Below are 25,490 nucleotides of genomic sequence, written 5' to 3'. Positions count from 1 at the left end.
ATCTGCTGGTGCACATCCACCCTGGTGACCCCTGAGTGAATACATTTATTAACATGACTTTGTTTCTGTCTCCTTTGTCCAAATTGTATGTTCATTGGTCAGTCTGAACTGGTAATAATGGCCAAGCCCTCCGCCCCAAACATTTGATCAAGTGTCCCTTTTTTTCCCAAATCCAAGGTGGCAACCCTACTCGGGAGGCTGGCGTCCGAGGATTGTGTCTCAATTCAGGGGACGCATCCTTCGAAGGGTGCATCCGAAGGGCGATTGTGTCACTGCGACGCGTCAAGGCTGTCCGATTTCGAAGGCTCCTTCAAATGCGGCCGACAAATGCAGCCTTCTTTTCCCGGATTTGAAGGATCCACCGGATGGATGCTTCACAGCCCAATGTATCCCAAGATTCGTTGTGCATTGGACTTTTTCAGAAATGGCGTCAGAGAGAGCGGAAGCGGCAGTTGCAGCAAACTACATATTCAATGACAAAACTATGTAAAAACATTTTTTTATATTAAAATAAAGTTGGGACTATTTTAAATTTGTAACTTTATTGTTAAAGTTCAATTTCATTAATACGAGCCATATAACGTTAAACTAATTAACGTTATATTTTATATAATTATTATGTAACTGAATCAGAATCAGAAACAGAAAACTTTATTGATCCCGGGGAAAATTGTTTCGTTCCAGGTGCTCCGTACAAATAGAATTTACAAGCATAGAAGATAAGATTATAAAAAATAGAAAATTATAAATAAAATACAATAAAATAAAAGTAAGAATAAAGTAAGGAGTGGACATCTAAGTAAAAGTGGACATCTCTTAGTGGGTTATATAAAACGGCTCCATATTTGTCCTCTGCCGGTGAACCGCAGCTGTCAGGGTTGCTAGGTGACAGGAGCGGCGCGTCATCACGCAAGGTAAAGGGTGTTAACGGCTTGTTACGCAAACTTGTAATGCTCCGTAGGGCAGACCGTCTCATTTAAAGACGTTCGTCCGGCCTTCACGGTCTACGAAGGCCACACCTTCACAGACCGCGTCCTTCGAAGGATGCGTCCCCTGAATTGAGACACAGCACCACGTGGAGGTGTACTGACAGAGGCGCCTGCACCGGAACTGACCTCACAGTGGAGGTCTGCAGCCAGGTGCCTCTCGAGGATTCAGGAACACACCGAAAGCTGCCAACCTAAAATAATAAATTACCTGAACTTTGTTTTGGAAGGATCATTTTTACAAATGACGATGCTGTTTGCCTCTTTATGTTTGGTTTACGGATCTGCGAAGATGACACAAGTTAGGAGTTTTACGCTACGTTTGATCTTTGTGCTGTTTGTAGCATATTGTGCGGACCGGTCCTCTGTTCAGTGCCAACATCCAGGTAAAACTTATCACACTTCAAAATACAAACATAAATAGGCCTCATACTATTTATATGTAATGTTATGTATGTCAAATAAAGGCACACCACATCCCCAACAAGAAGTAACGGCACACCAAAGGTCATCGGGAATGTTTATGAAAATGTGCATAAACACATTATAATAAGGTTACGAATAATAATATAGTTACGAAGAATTTCATTTTTTTTCTAAACAGGCAAAAATATATGTATTCAAATGAAACATGACCTTGCATTATGTGAAATCATTTATCAAGAATGAAGCCAATAATGAATGCAAAGTAATTACCTATATGTTATGCTATATTGCAACTAGTAACAACTTTCAATACATCTTTCACTAGCTAACATTGCTGTAAACTACGCCAGAAATATTGTAATTCCAAATCATGGTACACCAAATGCCCACTTGTTGGGAACCACTGGGGTAGACACTGTCAACTTGTACTTTTATTCTCATTCACTGATACAAAAGGCCACAAATGTGTCTTTTGTAAGTTATAAAACGAAGACATCTAGGCCAATGTGAACATTTTGAATTCTCATTTGACAATTTCCTCCTTACTTATTTTGTGGGTGACTGTACCAAGATGCTGTCATCTCTGTCTCTGTGGGTGTGGGTGTTGGCCATGTATAAAATATGTGGACAAGCAGGAAATGTCAGTGCGGCATTTTACTTTATGAATGCTTTTATATAGCTGTTAGTGGGCCCCTAATACAGTATTTGAAGGCGTTCAAGAAATTCAGCCTTGTTGCAGGATTACAGCCACTATGAGCCAGTCCCACAATGAGCTTGGGGGACTGGCTAGGTGGAGGGTGGGGATGTGGCCCTGAGCAGCTTAGGGCCATGGTACCATACACTCTTTTTTACAGTGGATGTATCGCAATGGCGAGGCGCACACAGCTTGTGGCCGTGTTCTGTAAATATTCAAGAACACTTCGGGTGCTCCGGCGGGAGTCGGTGATAAATATCAAATATAAGATAAATATCTATATCATATAATACATATTATCACGGCCATAAGCTGTGTGCGCCTCCAGACGATATTATGAATCTCAAATGACTGCGTCGGCTTCACCGACGTCTGTGGTTCTTCCACATCAATCTGAAGTAGACTGAACCGTGACATGGAGGAGAAAGTGATTGTTGACCGTGATTGTCTCCCGCCGGAGCCTTAGTGCCCGCTGCCGAGTCACCACCACCTCGGCAGCGGGCAGCAGCGGTGGTGCCCCGCAGTGGTGGTTGGGCCTCGCGGCAGCAGGCAGCAGGCAGCAATCTCCTCCATTACAATTAGGGCATTTAGCAGATGCTTTTATCCAGAGCGACTTACATCGGTTAATACACATATTGACACACCGACGGCAGAGTCAACCATGCAAGGCGACAGCTAGCTCGTCAGGAGCAGTTAGGGTTAAGTGCCTTGCTCAGGGACACATCAACACTCAGCTAGGAGGAGCTCGGGATCGAACTAGCAACCTTTTGGTTATAATACAACTGCTCTACCTCCTGAGCTAAGCCGACCCCTCCATGTCGCGGTTCATGTACTTCACGGAGTCAAAGCCAAAGTTCCTTTCCCCAATTCCTTCTCAACCATGGCTGAGATAACCCCACTACGAGTCTCGTAGTGGGGCAAAGAAAAGGTGAGGTGTGCAGGGATCTAAGCTTGTTTATTTAATTTGAAGGATAATAAGGTGTGGTTCAAGGAAAAGTCGTCACATGTGGAGACCATTGGAAACCGTGTTGTTTAGGAGAGTATATGTTGACATCCATGCACATCATTCCCCTTTCCGTCTTAACCTCTAAATATTCCACAGATTATAAGGGTATGGAGGAGCTGAGACTGATCCTTGTTGGAAAAACCGGCTCAGGAAAGAGCGCCAGTTCAAACACCATTTTGGGACGTAAGGACGCCTTTAAAGAAGACATCTCCCCTGGATCTGTGACAGAGCACTGTCAGAAAGAGCAGGTGACCAGAGACGGACGCACCATCGTCGTGGTCGACAGCCCCGGCCTCTTTGACACAAACCAAACTACAGAGGTCATAGGAGAAAAAATAAAGGCGTGTGTCGAGAAGTCCGTTCCGGGGCCCCATGCGATTCTGCTGGTGATCAGTTTGAAGGCCAGATTCACAGAGGAAGAGCGCATCGCTGTAGAGTGGATCAAGACCAACTTTGGCTCAGATTCGTCCATGTACATCATCATTCTGTTCACCCATGGAGACATGCTGGGAGGGAAAGGGGTGGATCAGTTTGTGAGCGAAAGTGAACATTTAAAGAGAGTCATCAATGATTGTGGGGGGAGATATTTTTCACTGATCAACGGCCCGGGCACTGACGCCGAGCAGGTTCAAAAGCTTTTACACAAGGTTCAGGCAATGGTGATGTTCAATGGAGGGAAGCATTACACCAATAGCATGTACAAGGAAGCTCAGAGGAAAATTGAAGAGGAAGAAATGAGGAAAAATGCTGAAAAAGAGAAGAAAGAACGAGAGGAAAGGAGGAGGGAGAGAGAACAAGAGGATGAAAGGAGAAAGAAAGAAGAAGAAGAGAGGTATCGACGATTTACGTGCAATGCACTCCTTTTGGTGACTGTTGGGGTATTGTGTGGTGGTGTATTGGTGCCCTCACCTGCAATAGTATATGTCGCTACAGGAATATTATCTGTTGGTGGTTACAAATGTTATGTTGAAGACTTTTTTTGAATAGGCTAAATGAAGGGTGATTCTAGGACCAGACATTTATGTATGCAGTGCCTTGCAAAAGGGTTCAACCCCCGTGCAAAATTACTAATTTCACTGGATAACAATTAATACATTAACATTTTTCTGCATGATATTTTAATTGACCACGATAATACTTTAATGAATGACTATTAAGTACAGTAACATGGGTATTTCAGAACAAAATAAGTTATTTCTGGGACGTAACAATTATACAATTTTCCTGATCAATATTGCACCTTTAAATAATTAAAACACATCTTCAAGGGTATGCTGAGTATGCTCAAAGGTGTGTTAAACGGGACTATTATGCAGGTTTGCAATGTAATTGTAACAATGTTTTTAAATTCAATTTATTTTAAACTAGGGTAGGTAATTTGGAGAAATTAGCCAGAGTAAGCATGATATTTTAATGTTGGATAAGTATGCAACAGAAAAAAATCCCACCCCTCCCTCCAAAGCCTCTCCCCCAAAACACATGACTGCTATAGCTTTAGCTGAATGCTGCCTAGCCTTTGGGAAGACTCCAGTCATGCACAATGAGTCATGCACTCTGCATGGCCAGAGTGTGCACAGGTAGCCGGGTAGGAAGACAGACCGGTCCGCGATACAATCATTTATTCATGCTGTATTACATATTTGGGTGGGTTTATTATAGCTCTGGGACAGCTGCAGATATGGTATTTTTTCATCTTTTCTTTTTGACCAAGCGTTTGATTTATTGATTAATGTTAGGATTTCAAGAGAAATCAACAAATATGACAATGCTTTAAAAATGAATTGCTTACCCTATCTTAACCCATTTAACATTGAATGTTATTATAGGATTAAGATTAGTTATGGTTATGGCAAAATACCTTTTTGAATAAAGAGATTTTACTGAGTTCCTTATTCTTCGTCAATTCTTTCATTTTGTGCCAGATTCCATTAGTGACATATCAGGTCACCTATTATTATCCAGAAAGGTGATTATTTATTATTATAAGTATCTCAAATTGTGTGTGTTGGCTTGCACTACGGCTGCCAACAATAGCTCTATCTCACAATTTCATGTTGTCGTGACATAGATTCAGAGCTATGCATAAATGCTATAGAATCCGGAAATTAAATTGTTATTGATTTTGGTTTTATTTAGTCTGATGGTTTGGCAAAAATATAGAAAATGTGAAATGATGTTAGCATCTATATTGCAATGCACAATCGCAATCCTGAAATGGAGGGATAGATTGATCCACAAGTAGTATCTACAACTATATGCTGCATAGGTCATATCTACATTAGTAGTCCTCAGATTTTTTTGCAGTGTTTTGTTTTGTGTCTAGTTAGGTTTTTTTCTTTTTTTTGACAGCAGGTTTGAGGATAACCATCGCCAAACACTGCCTCAGCATACTTTCATCTATTACTCAATATAACATGTCATTAATGTTGATAATTCCTCACAACGGGAGAATGTTTATGGTTTTAAAATGGTTAGTTCTTTTGTAAATTGTAAATAATAAATCCATTTATTCTTGGAGTATCTCTCAAAGATGTCTAAGTTATAAACAGGGATGTTATTGCAGAAAGCCAAAGGCTATCATCACTTTGGAGTCTGGTACGTTTCCATGGAGGTGTCTATTCAATTCATATGATGACATAAAATAACAATAATTAAGAAGAAATCAAACCAATCATGGTTTTCTTATTGTGTGGAAAAGCTGACAGTTATTTCACTGAAGAAGAAGAGAGCATCTGCTGGGTACGGCCACGGCCCTGAATCCACCATTATTCCGTGTGTGCCCTTGCCTTGGGTTTGTGTGAGCGCTCAACAAACTGTATGCCAAGGTTTTTATAATATACTCCCAAGTTCACCATACATAGATGTACCCCTCACAATCAAGCACAAAAATAGTAAAATAAATACAAATACTCGATATAAAGATATCACTAGTTCATATATATATATATAGGTGTACGTTTCAAAATGTGCTAATAGAAGTGCAATTGTGCAATTACCTATTATTTTAGTAATTCATTTTCGTTTTACAGAAATCATTCACAACTTAGTCAAATATATTAGCAACTGCATGCACACACTTGGACATATTCAAACACATGAATGCAACCAACAAACCACAATGCTCCTTGTAAGATCTGTCATACTACCTTCCAACTGGTAATCACAAGTTCACAAGCAAAACATGGTTTTCTGCAGGCACATATCTTACTGTTATGGAGTCTTGTTGAATAACCACTATTTAGAGAATAGAATAAACAAATCCAATGGAAAACAAGCAGAAGTATCTGTTTCTCTGTGTCCTCCTAATGTTGACATCCAAAGGTCATCTGCCACCAAACTCCACCTTGGCTCCATGATGCCTACTTGTACGATCTAACCCTGCATGAAATACTAGAGAGACCTGAAAATAAACACATTGATTGTCATTGTGAGGCGAGATGTAAAAGATAGAGATAATGGATTGAAGAGGGTTAGGGTTAGGGTGTCATTTCAATAAGCCACTTGTTCACAGTGAGGGGAGTTGACCCGCTAATGTTGACACATGGGGGTGAAGGTGGGGTGAGGAGCAACTAGATGACAAACACATGAAATAACATTGATAATTTAATTACTTCAATTTTCTACAATAGATTAACAGAAGAACAAAGAGAAGCCGCTCTCCTTGGTCTGTGTCCTGTGTTTAAACCATTCATCATCCACAATCTCCTCCCTATGTACTTTTTTGTTCATCATACTACGTCACCTTCAGGGCTTTATCTTTATGGCAGAGAGCCATATGGCAAACCAGCCCAGTGTACCCAGTAGGCTAGGAAATGGGAAGGCTTTGCATGAAATGAAACTGAACCAAATGGCAAAGCAGGGACAAACACACCAGACATTAATTAGCCCATATTAAGGTCTTCGGTCAAGAGTTGTGGGAGTACTTCAGCTGAAAAGAAAATAATCTCCTATTTGGGTAATATAAGATGCCATCTTGTAACAATAAATTAACTGAACTGTGTTTTGGATGGATCATTTTACCAATGACGATGCTGTTTGCCTCTTTGTGTTTGGTTTCAGGATCTGCAAAGATGACACAAGTTAGGAGTTTTACGCTACGTTGGATCTTTGTTGCTGTTTGTAGCATATTGTGCGGACCGGTCCTCTGTTCAGTGCCAACATCCAGGTAAAACTTATCACACCTCAAAATACAAACATAAATAGGCCTCATACTATTTATATGTAATGTGATGCAAGTCAAATAAAGGCACACCACATCCCCAACAAGAAGGAAAGGCACACCAAAGGTTATTGGGAATGTTTATGAAGAAATTTGCATAAACACATTATAATTAGGATATGTTAGTTACAAAGAATTTCATTTTTTTCTAAACAGCAGATTGACAAAAATATATCCATTGAAATGAAACAAGAACTTGCATTATGTGAAGTCATTTACAAAGAATTACTTTGAATACAAAGTAATTATATGTAATGTTAAATTGCTAACATTAACTACTTTCAATGCATCTTTCCCTGTATTTTCTAAGTAAATAACCAAAAAAGTGAAAAATCTAGGCCTATGTGAATAGGAAATTCATCTCATCTGAAATTTTGGAATTTCAGATGAGAATTTATTCCATATTGATTTTGTGGGTGACTGTGCCAAGATGTCTCTGCATATTGATCATGGGTGTTGTCCATGTATAAAATACAGGAAATGTCAGTGTGGGGTGGTAAGGACTTGAACAGGTGAGGTGTGCAGGGATGAGTCTGAGCTTGTTTATTTAATATTCAGGATAATAAGGTGTGGCACAAGGAAAACAAACTGGTGGTAGAGCTCAGAACTGAGCATTGAGTGGAAATGTACCATGATTTTGTCACTGACTGACTGGATAAGGATATGTGAAACCATCTTCAGTCTTGCATTATATCCACAAATAGCATATCAAATTGTGCTCAGCTAATTGTGTCTGTCGCCGTGTGGAGACCATTGGAAACTAGAAAATGAGCTCAGTAGAGCACAGACCTCTGAATCTGATAAATTATTTTGCGAGTCACATTGAGAGTGATGCTTCTTATCTAAGATTGAACCACAGGACCACCGTATGGAAACTGTTTACTGTCACTGCAAGAATGTACTTCAAATATTTCATTGCACATTGTATATTGTTGAAGCCCTGTATCTATCTAATTGAGCCCAATTCACAGCATCAAAACATAACCTATGCTTTATTACTAATGCAAAAATACTAATAATTTGATGATGACGAGGGACTGTGATTTAGAACAAAAGGCAGACAACTTGACCTGAAACAAAAGGACGGGGAAGTAGAGACCCAAACTAAAACACAGATGGACTGATATGTGTGAGATATTTAAGCACAGCGTCTGTCAACGATGTAGAAGTGAAATAGATGGATGAGTCTATGACTCTGTGTTGTTAAGGAGAGTATATGTTGACATCCATGCACATCATTCCCCTTTCCGTCTTAACCTCTAATTATTCCACAGATTATAAGCGTCCGGAAGAGCTGAGACTGATCCTTGTTGGAAAAACGGGCTCAGGAAAGAGCGCCAGTTAAAACACCATTTTGGGACGTAAAGACGCCTTTAAAGAAGACATCTCCCCTGGATCTGTGACCGAGCACTGCCAGAGAGAGCAGGTGACCAGAGACGGGTGCACCATCGTCGTGGTCGACAGCCCCGGCCTCTTCGACACAAACCAAACTACAAAGGTCATAGGAGAAAAAATCAAGGGGTGTGTCGAGAAGTCCGTTCCAGGGCCCCATGCGATTCTGCTGGTGATCAGTTTGAAGGCCAGATTCACAGAGGAAGAGCGCAGTGCTGTAGAGTGGATCGAGACCAACTTTGGCTCAGATTCTTCCATGTACATCATCATTCTGTTCACCCATGGAGACATGCTGGAAGGAAAAACAGTGGATCAGTTTGTGAGCGAAAGTAAACATTTAAAGAGAGTCCTGAATAATTGTGGGGGGAGATATTTTTCACTGATCAACGGCCCAGGCAGTGACCCCAAGCAGGTTCAAAAGCTTTTACACAAGGTTGAAACAATGTTGAAATTCAATGGAGGGCGGCATTACACCAATAGCATGTACAAGGAAGCTCAGAGGAAACTTGAAGAGGAAGTAATGAGGAAAATATATGAAAAAGAGAAGAAAGAACAAGAGGAAAGGAGGAGGGAGAGAGAACAAGAGGAAAAGAGGAAGGAAGAAGCAGACGACGAGAAGTTTAGACGATTAATTTGCAAAGCAGCCTATTATACGTCTCTTGCAACATTTGGTGGAGGTTTATTGATGTCCTCAACTACATTAGTAGGTTTGGCTACAGTAATAGCATCTACTGCTGGTTATGAATGTGCTGTTAGCGACTTTTTTGGATGGGCTACATGCAGGGCCGTGTCTAACGAATGGGCTGACCGGGCTGTAGCCCCAGGCCTCGCCGCTAGGGGGGCCTCCGGTCGCTGAAGGTCAAATGACAAAAATCCATAAAAAAAAACAAGTGAAAATGCCGGGCCAAAGGAAACACAAGAGCGGAGCAAAAAAACGAAAATTAGATGAAATAAAAAAGGAAAGAGCGAAAGAATTATTACAGAAAACACCCAAATTAACCAACATGTGGAGGAGTAATCAGCCCGCTGTAGCAGCTACCACCAACAAAGATACAACTGTCAGTGACGGAGAGCAGCCAACCACCGCTAGCCAACTAACCAGCCCAACTAGCCAGTCTGCTAGCAATAGTGCTACAATCTCTGAGGAAACAAGGGATGGAGAAGAAGCAGTGGGTAATGTAGCAGATGAGCCTGTTGATTCTGAGGCTGGGGCGAAAACAGATATATCAACAGACATTGCCTGCTGGGGAGAAGTTAATGAGGAGACGCGAAGCTATTGGGTCGGAAAGGGAATTGAAGCACCTACACAATGTCAACATAAAGATGTCGATTTTTCGGCTTCTGAAAGGAGCTATAAAAATCAGAAGCGATGTCTGAGCAAAGCATTGTTCTGTCGCTCGCTCAGAAATGGAGAGAAGGTGGCAAGAGAATGGGTGTCTTACTCCCCATCTACTGGAAATGTGTTTTGTTTTTTTTGCAAACTATTCAGTAACGATTCGTCCGCTTTCACGCACGGATTCGCTGATTGGAAACACTCAGTTGACCGAGTCGAGATGCACGAAGCGGGTCAGCCCCACAGAAAGGCTGTTCTTACTTGGCTTGCGCGCACCCAGGTGCGTGGGATCGACGCGGGCCTGCAGGATCAACTGAAAGATGAGGCGAATTACTGGAAGGAGGTATTGAGGAGAGTTGTGGCCGTGATAAAATTTCTGTCAGAGCGTGGGCTCGCTTTCAGGGGAGAAAATGAAACACTGGGCTCAGTGCACAACGGCAATTATTTGGGCATCTTAGAGTTGCTGGCCAAGTTTGACCCTTTTTTGGATGAACACTTAAAACGTTTTGGAAACAAGGGGCGGGGGACACCCTCATATTTGTCATCGACTGTATGCACTGAGTTTATTGCACTCATGGGCCAGCGAGTACAATCAGAGATAATAATGCAGCTTCGACACACAAAGTATTTTTCACTTATTGTGGATTCTACACCGGATTTGAGTCACACTGACCAACTAACATTTGTGGTGCGTTACGTGTCTCAGGAGGGCAAGATCTTTGAGAGATTTTTGAAATTTCTGCCCATTTTTAGCCATACAGGCGAGTCCCTTTTTGACTCAGTCACAGGTGCGCTGCAGGACATGCACATAGACATTAAAAATTGCAGGGGACAGTGCTATGACAACGCGTCTAACATGGCAGGTGCATACAAGGGATTGCGTGCCCGAATTCAGGAAATAAACCCACTTGCTGATTGGATTCCATGCGCGGCCCACTCCCTGAACCTTGTTGGGGTCTGTAGTGTGGATTGTTGCCGTGACGCCAGCTCTTTTTTTAGGCTAGTTCAATCCATCTTCACTTTTTTCTCAGCTTCGCCTAGCCGCTGGAAAATATTAATGGATGGACTGGAGTCTAACGAGAACAAGCGCATGGAGATGGTCAAGGGACTTTCATCGACGCGATAGGCAGCACACGCCCGGGCTACAAAAGCTCTCCGTTTAAATTTCAAAAATATCCACGACACTTTAAACGAGATAGCAGAAGACGACCATCAGAAATCAGCCGCACGAGATGAGGCGAAGTCTCTAGCAAAAAAATTGAATAGATTCGAGACAGCATTCCTCGCCATCATATGGGATACCATGCTGCAAAGATTTGACATCACAAGCAGGGCCCTGCAGAAGGTGGAGTTGGACCTAGTTACTGCTGTGGAATTGCTCCAGTCCCTCATAGACTTTGTGTCCAATTTACGCTCCCAGTACAAACACTTGGAATCCCAGGCCAAATCACTATCACTGTCACAGCAGTACACTGTGACTCGACAGGTGAAGCGCACCACCCCGGCTGATGACACAGACGAACCAACCCTTGTGTCCAATGCGGGAGAAAATCGCTTTCGGGAGACATTCCTTGTCATCATAGACAAACTGATCAGTGCATTACAACAGAGACACGCAGTGTACAAAGAAACGTCCACCTACTTCGGATTTCTAACGCAACTGGACACATTGTCTCTCAGTGAAATACGCGAGAAAAGCGTCAACCTGCAGGCAAAATACCACGAAGACCTGGCTGATGATTTCCCTGATGAACTAGGACAGTTTTTGCATTTCGCAAAAGTCTCCACTGTAAACAGGCAGCCGATGAACCTACTGTCATTCATTCGAGAAAGGAATCTACAACAAGTTTTTCCAAATGTCGACATAGCACTGCGGATCTACCTTACATTGCCTGTCAGCAATGCCAGCGGGGAGAGGTCATTTTCCAAACTTGGAATTATCAAGAACAGGCTGAGAACGACAATGTTGGAGGAGAAACTTAACAATCTGACTTTAATGTCAATTGAGCACGACATGCTGGCCCAAATGGACTTTGAGGAGCTCATTAATGATTTCGCACGGAAGAAGAGCAGAAGACGGACCTTCTGAAGTCCCTTGGTGAGTCATGTTTGCCGCGGCGGCCTCCTCTATATGACCCAGCCCCATTAATGTGTAAAATAGTTTTAGCTTGTTTGTGTGCACATTTCAAACAGTTCACCCCAAATATGTTGCATCGTACATTCCTGCCTGTCTTCTTGCTTGGGGTTTGTTGTGCGTAACCGGACATGTAGCCTACCAGGACGTTACTCCCGGAGTAAATTAACCATTCAATGCCCAAACCGTTTGAGCCATAGCCGGGGCCTTCATTGACCTTTGTTTAATAGCCTACAATAGGCCCTACATTGTTTTATAGTTTTTGATGAGTTTACAAAAACAGGATGCATTTCTATAAATTAAGTAACTTTCAAAAAACAGTTCATTTATGTTGTCTGGGCCTAACTTGCTGTACTTGATAGCAAATGCATTGTAGGGCCTATTACTTTTTCTGTAATGATTTGCCAAAGTCACCGAATCACCAATTTCATACTTTCTTTTTTCCTACATTTTCAAGTAGGCCAATTCAGATACATTTTGTTTCCCCATCCTCATTCTGTCAGCTTTGTCAACACTACTGCAATTATAATAAAGCTACCCTTGAATTGAAATGAATTTAATTAAATTGAAATCATATTACCAGTTCACTTTAAATAGTCTGCCATAGATTGGTAGGCCTACTGTGTACGCTGATGTGTTAGTGGGTTTGTGTGAGGTCATGCGTCAGAACATCATGATATGAAGGGCCTCACCCGGGTAATTAGCCCCGGGCCTCAGAAAGTGTTAATCCGGCCCTGGCTACATGAAAGGTGATTCGAGGACCAGACATTTATGCATACAGTGCCTTGCAAAAGGGTTCAACCCCTGTGCAAAAATACTAATGTCACTGGATAACAATTAATACCTTAACATTTTTGTTCATGATATTTTAATTGACAACTATAATACTTTTAATGAATGACTAGTAAGTACACTAACATGGGTTTTACCAAAACAAAATAAGTAATTTCTGGGATGTAATGATTATAACATTTTCCGGATCAATATTGGACCTTAAGTCATTAAAACACATCTTCGAGGGTATGCTGAGTATGATCAAAAGTGTGCTAAACTTCTTATTACAGGTCTGGGACAGCTGCAGATACTGGATTTTTTCATCTTTTCTTTTTGACAGAGCGTTTGATTTATTGATCAATGTTGGGATTTCCAGAGAAATCCACAAATATGACAATGCTTAAAAAATGAATTGCTTACCCTAGCTTTAATCCATTTTACATTGAATGTTATAACAGGATTAAGTTTAGTTATAGTGATGGCAAAATACATTTTTGAATAAAGCGGTTTTACAGAGTTCCTTGTTCTTTCTCAATTCTTTCATTTTGTGCCAGATTCCATAAGACAAACATATCAGTAACAGGTCTTTCAATAGGAAAAACCTCTTCTTTCCAAGGTCTGAGATTGATATGTGCGCATACATGTGAGTTGGCACAAAGGTATTTAAATTATTTATTAATATTATCCGGAAAGGTGATTATTTATTATTACACATATCTCAAATTGTGTGTGTGTGTGTGTGTGTGTGTGTGTGTTTGTATGTGTGTGTGTTGCCAACAATAGCTCCTCCTCAAAATTGCATGTTGTCGTGACATAGTTTCAGAGCAGTTAAGAGTTGATGTTGCTTTTGTCTGATGGTTTGGCTAAGAATATAGAAAATGTGAATTGAAGTGAGAATCTTTATTCAAATGCACAATCTTTTGCTGAAATGGATGTATAGATTGATCTACAAGTAGTATCTACAACTACTGCACTGCATAGATAATATCTACATTTGTAGTCTTCAGAATAATTTATTAGGCAAGTGTGTTTAGTTAGGTTTTGCATGACGGGAGGTTTGAGGTTTACCATCGCCAAACACTGCCTCAGTATACTTTAATCTATTACTCAATATAACATTTGTCATTAATGGTGATAATTCCTCGCAATGGAAGAACAAGTGGTTTTAAAGGTCCCATGGCATGAAAATCTCACTTTATGAGGTTTTCTAACATAAATATGAGTTCTCCTAGCCTGCCTATGGTCCCCCAGTTTCTAAAACTTGCGTTCGGTGTAAAACGAGCATGAAATGTTCTGCTCGCCTTTGAAAAAACGAAGGCTCAAGCGCTGATTTGGAATGTGGTCCCATATGTCGTCATAAAGGATCTAAGCTCCTCCCCTTTCTCTGTCTTGCTCGCCCAGAGAATTTGTCCTGCCAATGAGACACGACAATGCGAGCGCCACATGTGTGTGTGTGTGTGATTACAGACACTGTAACGCAAGTGTTTGCTGTTGGTGTTATGGCGCATAACACGTCGGTTCTTTGACGTCTCTTGTATTTCCACAACGAGACTGTAGTTGGGGTTATCTCAGCCATGGTTGAGAAAGAATTGGGGGAAAGGAACTTTGGCTTTGACTCCCTGAAGTACATGAACTGCAACATGCTGCCTGCCACCGGTTGCGGCGAGGAACCACCGCCGTGAAGCACCACTGCCCGGCAGCCGGCAGCCGGCAGCGCACGGTTCAGTCTACTTCAGATTGATGTGGAAGTGGAAGAACCAGAGACGTCAGAGAACCTGACAAAGTTGTTTGTGATTCATAATATCGTCTGGAGGCGCACACAGCTTTTGGCCGTGATAATATGTATTATATGATATAGATATCTATGTATTTTATGATATTATTTAGATATAGAGCTCCAGGACTGTAACGCAATTGTTGTACACTTCCTTGTTATTTGGATAACCGTTCTGCTGTTGGTGTTATGGCGCATAACACATCAGACCCTCATCTCTGGTATTTCCACAACGAGACTCGTAGTGGGGGTTATCTCAGCCATGGTTGAGAATGAATTGGGGGAAAGGAACTTTAGCTTTGACTCCCTGAAGTACATGAACTACGACATGGAGGAGAAAGGGATTGTTGGCCGCGAATGTCTCCCGCTTGAGCCCCGCTTCCCGCTGCCGAAGGACCACCGCCTCGACGCTGCAGGAGGCGGTGGTGCCTAAAGGTGCGTTCACACCAAACGCGTAGGGGCGACACGATCCTATACAAAGTGAACGTAGAGACGCGAATCGGGCGTATTATTCGCTAGAGAAAACCGGCAACAAGTTTTGATTTGTCGCGCCACAATTTCGCCCTGCACAGGCGAGCACATTCACGAGGATTTGTAGTGCGACAAATTCGCTCGAGTTGAAATATTTCAACTTTGCCGCAACATTCGCGTGATGACAGCCAATCAGCGTTCAACAGCTTTATTCATAATATCGTCTGGAGGCTCACACAGCTTTTGGCCATGATAATATATATTATATGATATAGATATCTATGCATAATATGATATAATTTAGATATAGAGCTCGAGGATTCCCGTGTATTCTAGAATATTTACAGAACACGGCTAAAGGCTGTGTGCGCCTCGCCATTGCGATACATCCAATGTAAACAGTGTGCATGGTACCGTGGCTGCAAGCTGCTCAGGGCCACAACCCCACCCTCCTCCTTGACCCGCCTCTCTCCTCCTCATTTGCATTAAAGCTACAGACACCGAAACGGCACATTTGGGAAAGCTCAATGTGCGACTGGCTCATAGTGGCTGTAATTCTGCATCACGGCTGAATTTCGGGAACGTCTTCAAATACTGTGTTTGGGGCCTACTAATATCTATATCAAAGCATCCATAAAGTAGCATGCCATGGGACCTTTAAAATAGGTAGCTGTGCATTGCACATAATCCATCACTTTATTCTTGGATTACCTCTTAAAGATATCTAATTTATAAACAGGGATTTTATTACTGACAAAGACTATCATCACTTTTGAGGTACGTTTCCATGGAGACGTCTATTCAATTCATAGAGATAAAATAACAAAAATTAAGAAGAAAACAAACCAATAACGTTTTTTTTTGTGTGTGGAAAAGCTGACACGGTTATTTCAATGAAGAAGAAAAAGGTTATTGTATTTCGGGATTATCTCCTTTTTCTCCACTTGTGTACGGGAATCCATCTTGTCCAGGTAAGACGATCACAAAGGATGTGTTATAGCTCTCTTTTTTCTTTCTTTTTAAAAATGATTCAGGACACGAGACCCGTCTCCTTGGTCTATGTCCTGTGTTTGAACCATTTAACTGGCGCAACTTTTTCCCGATGTACTTTGTTGTTCATTATAGGCTACGTTGTCACCTGCTTCTTTCTGGCCGAGAGCCAGAATACAAACACACCCTGTGTGAGTTCAGCACCCAGTAGGCTAGGAAATGGGAAGGCTTTGCATGAAATGAAACTGAACCAAATGGCAAAGAAGGGACAAACACACCAGACATTAACTAGCCCATATTAAGGTCTTCCGTCAAGAGTTGTAGGAGTACTTCAGCTAAAAAGAAAACAATCTCCTATTTGGGTAATATAAGCTGCCACCTTGTAACAATCAATTACCTGAACTGTGTTTTGGATGGATCATTTTACCAATGACGATGCTGTTTGCTTCTTTGTGTTTGGTTTCAGGATCTGCAAAGATGACACAAGTTAGGAGTTTTACGCTACGTTGGATCTTTGTGCTGTTTGTAGCATATTGTGCCTCTGTTCAGTGCCAACATCCAGGTAAAACTTATTACACTTCAAAATACAAACATAAATAGGCCTCATACTATTTATATGTAATGTTATGCAAGTAAAGGCACACCACAACCCCAGCAAGAAGGAAACGCAAACCAAAGTTTATTGGGAATGTTCATGAAAAATGTGCATAAACACATTCTAATCAGGATATGCTATTTACGAAGAATTTCATTTTTTTTCTAAACAGCAGATTGGCAAAAATATATGTATTGAAATGAAACAAGACCATCCATTCTGTGAAATAATTTACCAAGAATGAAGCAAATAATGAATACAAAGTAATTATATGTAATGTTAAATTGCAAACAGTAACTACTTTCAATACATCTTTCCCTACCATTATATAGTAATTCCAAAGCATTACAAATGTGTGTTTTCTAAGTAAACAACCAAAAAATGTAAAATCCAGGCCTCTGTGAATATTTTGGATTTTCAATTGAGAATTTATTCCATATTGATTTTGTGGGTGACTGTGCCAAGATGTCTCTGCATATTGATCATGGGTGTTGTCCATGTATAAAATACAGGAAATGTCAGTGTGGGGTGGTAAGGACTTGAACAGGTGAGGTGTGCAGGGATGAGTCTGAGTTTAAGGTGTGGCACAAGGAAAACAAACTGGTGGTAGAGCTCAGAACCGAGCATTGAGTGGAAATGTACCATGACTTTGTCACTGACTGACTGGATAAGGATATGTGAAACCATCTTCAGTCTTGCATGATATCTACAAATAGCATATCAAATTGTGCTCAGCTAATTGTGTCTGTTGCCGTGTGGAGACCATTGGAAACTAGAAAATGTGCTCAGTAGAGCACAGACCTCTGCCATGGCCAGCAACAAGAAGGCCCCCTTGCTGAAACCCTGAGTGGTTGCTGCATATATCGACCAAGAAGTTTATTCCTGTGTCCAAGTCAGAACAATTAGCTTATACCAGCTGTTGTCCAATGAATCATGATACATTTTGTTGCGAGTCACATTGAAAGTCACACTTCTTATCTAAGATTGAACCACAGGGCAACCATATGGAAACAGTTAACTGTTACTGCAGTAGTGCAAGTATTTCATTGTACATTATATTGTTGAAGCCCTATATTTATCTATCTTTCTAGCTATCTAATTGAGCTCAAATCACAGCATCAAAACATAACCTATGCTTTATTACTAATACAAAAATACTAATAATAAGATGATCACGAGGGACTGCGATTTAGAACAAAATGCAGACAACTTGACCTGAATCAAAAGGACGGGGAAGTAGAGACACAAAATAAAATACAGATGGACTGATATGTCTGAGATATTTAAGCACAGTGTGTGTCTGTCAGTGATGTACAAGTGACATGGATGAGTCTATGACTCTGTGTTGTTCAGGAGAGTATATGTTGACATGCATGCACATTATTCACTCTTTCCGTCTAAACCTCTAAATATTCCACAGATTATAAGCGTCCAGAGGAGCTGAGAGTGATCCTTGTTGGAAAAACCGGCTCAGGAAAGAGCGCAAGTGCAAACACCATTTTGGGACGTAAGGACGCCTTTAAAGAAGACATCTCCCCTGGATCTGTGACAGAGCACTGCCAGAGAGAGCAGGTGACCAGAGACGGACGCACCATCGTCGTGGTCGACAGCCCCGGCCTCTTCGACACAAACAAAACGGCAAAGGTCATAGGAGAAAAAATAAAGGCATGTGTCGAGAAGTCCGTTCCAGGGCCCCATGCGATTCTGCTGGTGATCAGTTTGAAGGCCAGATTCACAGAGGAAGAGCGCAGTGCTGTAGAGTGGATCAAGTCCAACTTTGGCTCAGATTCTTCCATGTACATCATCATTCTGTTCACCCATGGAGACATGCTGGGAGAGAAAACAGTGGAGGAGTTTGTGAGCGAAAGTACAGATTTGCAGAGAGTCCTCAACAATTGTGGGGGGAGATATTTTTCACTGATCAATGGCCTGGGGAGTGACCCCAAGCAGGTTCTAAAGCTTTTAATCAAGGTTGAAACAATGGTGAAGTTCAATGGAGGGCAGCATTACACCAATAACATGTACAAGGCAGCTCAGAGGAAACTTGAGGTGGAAGAAATGAGGAAAAAAGCAGAAAAAGAGAAGAAAGAACAAGAGGATAGGAGGAGGGAGAGAGAACAAGAGGAAAAGAGGAAGGAAAAAGCAGACAAAGAGAAGTTTCGACGAATAATGTGCAAAGCTGCCTATTATACGTCTCTTGCAACATTGGGTGGAGGTGTATTGATGTCCTCAATTCGCTTAGCAGTTGTGGCTACAGTAATAGCATCCACTGCTGGTTATGAATGTACTGTTCACGAATTTTTTGGATAGGCTACATGAAGGGTGATTCTAGGACCAAACATTATGCATACAGTGCCTTGCAAAAGGGTTCAACACCCCCTGCAAAATTACAAATTTTACTGGAGAACAATTAATGCATTCATATTTTTCTATATATCATATTTTCATTTACAACAATTTTTGTATCTGAATTAATGACCATTGACAGAAAAATAATCGAATCATCGATACAAAAATAAGAATCATACAGTACAGATATTGTCCAAACATGCTCTCCCTCCAATCTGCGCACCGAGAAGCAACAGGTAAAGGATAACGTTCTCAGACAGTAAACAAGTGTAGTGGCTGCTATGAAAAAAAAAGTGCATGGGTTACATTACCTGAATGCTGTACAAGTATGGCCAACACAAGTGCGAGTCACAGTAATAATTACCAATTTGTCCCATCGTTTCTGTCAGAACAAAGTTTCCTCTTAGAACTGCGTCATGCCTCCTCTCCCCCAAAACACATTACTGGTCATGGCCGGTCGGCCATTCAATAATTTATTCATGCTGAATTACATAATTGGATGTTTGTTGTTTTTTAGGTCTGTGACAGCCACGGATACTGGAATTCTTCATCAGCGTTGGATTCATTGATTAATGTTGGGATTTCAAGAGAAATCCTCAAAAATGAATGAAAAATGAATTGCTTACCCTAGCTTTTATCCATTTTACATTGATTGTTAGTATATGATTAAGTTTAGTTATAGTGATGGCAAAATAAGTTTCTGAATAAAGAGGTTTTGCTGAAATCTTTTAAATTCTTTCATTTTGTGCCAGATTCCATAAGTGATACATATCATTAACCGTTGTGACGCTTTTAAAGCAAGATCATGGTTGTGTTAAAAGGCTTTTTGAATAGTAAAACCTTATTATTCCAAGGTCCAAGATTGATATGTGCCGTATACATGTGAGTTGGCAGAAAGGTATTGAAATGATTTATTATTATTATCCAGAAAGGAGATTATTTATTATTATACATATCTCAAATTGTGTGTGTGTTGGCAAACACTAACTGGGTGTTCACACCAAAAGCTATAAAGCGTTACGAGCGATAAACACCCATTCACTTTCTATTAGACATGTGCGATAAAGCGATAGGAGCGATAGACGCTTGAGTGAAAGCTTTGCAGCTGTAAAGCTGTAAATGAGAGTTGAAAACAAAAGCATTTTAGCTGTAAATGACCGCCAGCCAATCGGAATGTAGATGTCTCTCGCCGGCGTTGGTCGCAGGAAACATACGCAAGAAAGTTCCAAGTTTCTACCAAACATTTGTTCCTTCAACATGGTGCGCAAAAGAATAATTGCGGTTGTTGCAGGGCATATTGTACGACGCGAGCATGTCATTTACAGGGACAGGGATAAAAAGGCAAAGGTTTGGGACGTTGGCAACACACACACACACACACACACACACACACACAAACACACACACACACAAACACACACACAGCCCCCGGATTCTCAATTTATTGAGAATTCCGGGGGCTGGAGGAAGGTGAGAATCCGGTTCAGGTCCAGGTAAGTCCTGACAGATGGGTGGAGGAGCATGGAACTGAGGAGCAAGGGTTAGGCAGGTAGGACAGGATAATTCTTAGAAAATACGATTTTACTGAGGGGCCAAGAAGCTGTGTTCACATGATGAAGGGCTCATGCTCATATGTGCCGTGGCAATGTTCTTCTATTCAACATAAAACCTCCACCTGTTAAGATCGAACAAGAGGAACCCAAGCACAGACAACAGAGGTTGAATTAAACCAGAGGTTTATTGTAGAGAGGACGACACCTGTAGGGAACAATCAGGAGGTTGACAGCAAAGGATGGATTACAGGCAGGCAGGGCTACTGGCAGGAAGGCAGATGAGACAACCACCCACACTGGGTTGGTGTGTGGGTGGTAGGTAGGTTGGTAGGTAAGCAGGTAGGTAGGTAGGTAGATAGGTAGGTAGGTAGGTAGGTAGGTAGGTAGGTAGGTAGGTAGGTAGGTAGGTAGGTAGGTACAGGGTTGGTGATCCACTGTGATTGAAACAACGATCTGGCTGAAGAACCAGGATTTAAGTAGGGCAGAGATGAAGACTGGAGATGGATGGCTGGTGTGCAAGTCCAACAGGTGTAGAGCAGGGGAATACAAGGGACCACCTTGCCCAAGAGGGGGAGACAGAGCAGAACATCTGCTGGGTACGGCCACGGCCGTAAAACCACCATTATTCAGCGTGTGCCCTGGCCTTGGGTTTTGTGTGAGCGCTCAACAAACTGTATGCCAAGGTTTTTATAATACTCCCAGTTCACCCTTCATAGATGTACCCCTCACAATCAAGCACAAAAATAGTAAAATCAATACAAATAATCACAAGATATCACTAGTTCTTTATATCTGTAGTAGTATATTTCAAAATGTGCTGATAGAAGTGCAATTGTGCAATGAACTATTATTTTAGTAATTCATTATCGTTATACAGAAATCATTCACAACTTAGTCAAATATATTTGCAACTGCATGCAGACATTTGAACAGATTCAAACACATGTATGCAACCAACAAACCACAATTCTCCTGTCATACTACCTTCCAACTGGTAATCACAAGTCACTTGTAATCACATATCTTTATGTTATGGAGTCTTGTTGAATGACCACTGTTTAAAGAATAGAAATAGAAATACAAATCCAATGGAAAACATGCAGAAGTATCTGTTTCTCTGTGTCCTCCTAATGTTGACATCCAAAGGTCATCTGCCACCAAACTCCACCTTGGCTCCATGATGCCTACTTGTATCCTCAAAATATACCGATCTAACCCTGCATGAAATACTAGAGAGACCTGAAAATAAACGCATTGATTGTCATTGTGAGGCGAGATGTAAGAGATAGAGATAACGGTCTGAAGAGGGTTAGGGTTAGGGTGTCATTTCAATAAGCCACTTGTTCACAGAGAGGGGAGTTGACCTGCTAATGTTGACACATGGGGGTGAAGGTGGGGTGAGGGGCAACTAGATGACAAACACATGAAATAACATTGATAATTTAATTACTGCAATCTTCTACAATAGATTAACAGAAGACCAAAGAGAAGCCGCTCTCCTTGGTCTGTGTCCTGTGTTTAAACCATTCATCATCCACAACCTCCTCCCTATGTACTTTGTTGTTCATCATACTACGTCACCTTCAGGGCTCTATCTTTATGGCAGAGAGCCATATAGCAAACCAGCCCAGTGTACCCAGAAGGCTAGGAAATGGGAAGGCTTTGCATGAAACGAAACTGAACCAAATGGCAAAGCAGGGACAAACACACCAGACATTAACTAGCCCATATTAAGGTCTTCCGTCAAGAGTTGTAGGAGTACTTCAGCTGAAAAGAAAATAATCTCCTATTTGGGTAACATAAGCTGCCATCTTATAACAATCAATTACCTGAACTGTGTTTTGGATGGCTCATTTTACCAATGACGATGCTGTTTGCCTCTTTGTGTTTGGTTTCAGGATCTGCAAAGATGACACAGGTTAGGAGTTTTACGCTACGTTGGATCTTTGTGCTGTTTGTAGCATATTGTGCGGACCGGTCCTCTGTTCAGTGCCAACATCCAGGTAAAACTTATCACACTTCAAAATACAAACATAAATAGGCCTCATACTATTTATGTGTAGTTATGAGTTATGAGTAAGTTATGTATGTCAAATAAAGGCACACCACATCCCCAACAAGAAGTAACGGCACACCAAAGGTTATCAGGAATGTTTATGAAAAATGTGCATTAACACATTATAATAAGGATGTGTTAGTTACGAAGAATTTCATTTTTTTTCTAAACAGCAGTTTGGCAACAATATGTATTGAAATGAAACGTGAAATCATACGTGAAATCATTAACCAAGAATGAAGCAAATAATGAAATTGTGGAGACCATTGGAGACTAGAAAATGAGCTGAGTAGAAAAAAGACCCCTGCCATGGCCAGCAACAAGAAGGCCCCCTTGCTGAAAACCTGAGTGGATGCGGCATATCAACCAAGAAGTTTATTCCTGTGTCCAAGTCAGAACCATTAGCTTATACCAGCTGTTGTCCAATGAATCATGATACCACAGGACCACCGTATGGAAAAAGTTTACTGTTACTGCAATGGTGTACTGCAAGTATTTAATTGTACATATTATTGTTGAAGCTCTATATCTATCTATCTTCTATCTCAAAACATAACCTATGCTTTATTACTTATACAAAAATACTAATCATATGATGATGACGAGGGACTGTGATTTAGAACAAAAGGCAGACAACTTGACCTGAAACAAAAGGACGGGGAAGTAGAGACCCAAAATAAAACACAGATGGACTGATATGTCTGAGATATTTAAGAACAGCATCTGTCAACGATGTACAAGTGACATGGATGAGTCTATGACTCTGTGTTGTTAAGGAGAGTATATGTTGACATGCATGCACATTATTCACTCTTTCCGTCTAAACCTCTAAATATTCCACAGATTATAAGCGTCCGGAGGAGCTGAGACTGATCCTGGTTGGAAAAACCGGCTCAGGAAAGAGCGCCAGTTCAAACACCATTTTGGGACGTAAGGACGCCTTTAAAGAAGACATCTCCCCTGGATCTGTGACCGAGCACTGCCAGAGAGAGCAGGTGACCAGAGACGGACGCACCATCGTCGTGGTCGACAGCCCCGGCCTCTTCGACACAAACCAAACTACAAAGGTCATAGGAGAAAAAATAAAGGGGTGTGTCGAGAAGTCCGTTCCAGGGCCCCATGCGATTCTGCTGGTGATCAGTTTGAAGGCCAGATTCACAGAGGAAGAGCGCAGTGCTGTAGAGTGGATCGAGACCAACTTTGGCTCAGATTCGTCCATGTACATCATCATTCTGTTCACCCATGGAGACATGCTGGGAGGGAAAGAGGTGGATCAGTTTGTGAGCGAAAGTGAACATTTAAAGAGAGTCCTCAATAATTGTGGGGGGAGATATTTTTCACTGATCAACAGCCTGGGGAGTGACCCTAAGCAGGTTCAGAAGCTTTTACACAAGGTTGAGGCAATGGTGAAGGTCAATGGAGGGAAGCATTACACCAATAGCATGTACAAGGAAGCTAAGAGGAAACTTGAAGAGGAAGAAATGAGGAAAAAAGCAGAAAAAGAGAAGAAAGAACGAGAGAAAAGGAGGAGGGAGAGAGAACAAGAGGAAAAGAGGAAGGAACAAGCAGACAAAGAGAAGTCTCGACGATTCAGGTGCAAAGCAGCCTTTTATACGGCTGTTGCAGCATTGGGTGGAGGTTTATTGATGCCCTCAACTGCCTTAGTAGGTTTGGCTACAGCAATAGCATCTACTGCTGGTTATGAATGTGCTGTTCACAGTTTTTTTGGATAGGTTACATGAAGTGTGATTCTAGGATAATGATTATAACAAGTTCCTGATCAATATTGGACCTTAAGTAATTAAAACACATCTTCAAGGGTATGCTGATGGGTATGATCAAAGGTGTGCTAAACTTCTTATTACAGGTCTGGGACAGCTGCGGATACTGGATTTTTTCATCTTTTCTTTTTGACAGAGCGTTTGATTAATTGATTAATGTTGGGATTTCCAGAGAAATCCACAAATATGACAATGCTTAAAAAATGAATTGCTTACCCTAGCTTTAATCCATTTTACATTGAATGTTATTATAGGATTAAGTTTATAGTGATGGCAAAATACAATTCTCAATAAAGAGGTTTTACTGAGTTCCTTATTCTTTCTCAATTCTTTCATTTTGTGCCAGATTCCATAAGACAAACATATCAGTAACAGGTCTTTCTATAGTAAAACCTCATCATTCTAAGTTCCAAGATTGATTTCTGCGTATACATGTAAGTTGGCAAAAAGGTATTTAAATTATTGATTAATCTTGTCCAGAAAGGTGATTATTTATTATTACACGTATCTCATATTGTAAGTGTGTGTGTTGCCAACAATTGCTCCATCTCAAAATTTCATGTTGTCGGAACATCAACTATGAAGAGTTGATGTTGTCTTGATACTTGATACTTGATACTTGATACTTGTCTTGATACTGAAATGGATTGATAGATTGATCTACAAGTAGTATCTACAACTGTATACTGCACTGCATAGTTCATATCTACATTTGTAGTCTTCAGAAGAATTTAGCAGGCAAGTGTGTTTAGGTTTTGCATGACGGCAGGTTTGAGGTTTACCATCGCCAAACAATGCCTCAGCATACTTTAATCTATTACTCAATAAAATAGTCATTAATGTTGATAATTCCTTGCAGTGGGAGAACGAGTATGGTTATAAAATAGGTAGCTGTGCATTGTAAATAATCCATCCCATTATTCTTGGATTATCTCTTAAAGATGCCCTATTTATAAA

At 41.1% G+C, this 25,490-nt stretch overlaps 3 protein-coding genes and 1 pseudogene across 4 annotated transcripts; all 4 read left to right on the top strand.

The window, feature by feature from the left end:
• Positions 1-1,164: 1,164 nt before the first annotated feature.
• On the top strand, positions 1,165-4,734 carry LOC307070335 (GTPase IMAP family member 9-like). Its single transcript, XM_079728767.1, has 2 exons — positions 1,165-1,372; positions 3,209-4,734. The coding sequence occupies exons 1-2, from the start codon at positions 1,231-1,233 to the stop codon at positions 4,093-4,095; spliced, it is 1,029 nt and encodes a 342-aa protein (XP_079584893.1). The 5' UTR covers positions 1,165-1,230; the 3' UTR covers positions 4,096-4,734.
• Positions 4,735-7,182: 2,448 nt separating this feature from the next.
• Positions 7,183-9,579, top strand: LOC307071372 (GTPase IMAP family member 9-like; annotated as a pseudogene). Its single transcript has 2 exons — positions 7,183-7,277; positions 8,606-9,579. The product of its transcript is annotated as a GTPase IMAP family member 9-like (transcript).
• Positions 9,580-16,428: 6,849 nt separating this feature from the next.
• LOC307092157 (GTPase IMAP family member 9-like) lies at positions 16,429-19,796 on the top strand. Its single transcript, XM_079759059.1, has 3 exons — positions 16,429-16,561; positions 16,666-16,761; positions 18,215-19,796. The coding sequence occupies exons 2-3, from the start codon at positions 16,677-16,679 to the stop codon at positions 19,102-19,104; spliced, it is 975 nt and encodes a 324-aa protein (XP_079615185.1). The 5' UTR covers positions 16,429-16,561; positions 16,666-16,676; the 3' UTR covers positions 19,105-19,796.
• Positions 19,797-22,380: 2,584 nt separating this feature from the next.
• Positions 22,381-24,771, top strand: LOC307071280 (GTPase IMAP family member 9-like). The gene is made up of 3 exons (XM_079730263.1): positions 22,381-22,490; positions 22,595-22,699; positions 23,596-24,771. The coding sequence occupies exons 2-3, from the start codon at positions 22,606-22,608 to the stop codon at positions 24,483-24,485; spliced, it is 984 nt and encodes a 327-aa protein (XP_079586389.1). The 5' UTR covers positions 22,381-22,490; positions 22,595-22,605; the 3' UTR covers positions 24,486-24,771.
• Positions 24,772-25,490: the final 719 nt, after the last annotated feature.

Source organism: Pollachius pollachius, assembly GCF_949987615.1.
Source record: "Pollachius pollachius genome assembly, chromosome: 2".
Lineage (NCBI taxonomy): Eukaryota > Metazoa > Chordata > Actinopteri > Gadiformes > Gadidae > Pollachius > Pollachius pollachius.
The sequence above is the reverse complement of the archived record's forward strand: the minus strand, read 5'-3'. Positions and strand labels throughout refer to the sequence as shown.

Bases quoted from the DNA above. Each gene is read 5' to 3' on its own strand.
- LOC307092157 (XM_079759059.1), top strand. From the start codon at position 16,677: ATGACACAAGTTAGGAGTTTTACGCTACGTTGGATCTTTGTGCTGTTT. The intron at 16,762-18,214 runs GTAAAACTTATT...AATATTCCACAG, and splicing joins TGTTCAGTGCCAACATCCAG to ATTATAAGCGTCCAGAGGAG.
- LOC307070335 (XM_079728767.1), top strand. From the start codon at position 1,231: ATGACGATGCTGTTTGCCTCTTTATGTTTGGTTTACGGATCTGCGAAG. The intron at 1,373-3,208 runs GTAAAACTTATC...AATATTCCACAG, and splicing joins TGTTCAGTGCCAACATCCAG to ATTATAAGGGTATGGAGGAG.
- LOC307071280 (XM_079730263.1), top strand. From the start codon at position 22,606: ATGACACAGGTTAGGAGTTTTACGCTACGTTGGATCTTTGTGCTGTTT. The intron at 22,700-23,595 runs GTAAAACTTATC...AATATTCCACAG, and splicing joins TGTTCAGTGCCAACATCCAG to ATTATAAGCGTCCGGAGGAG.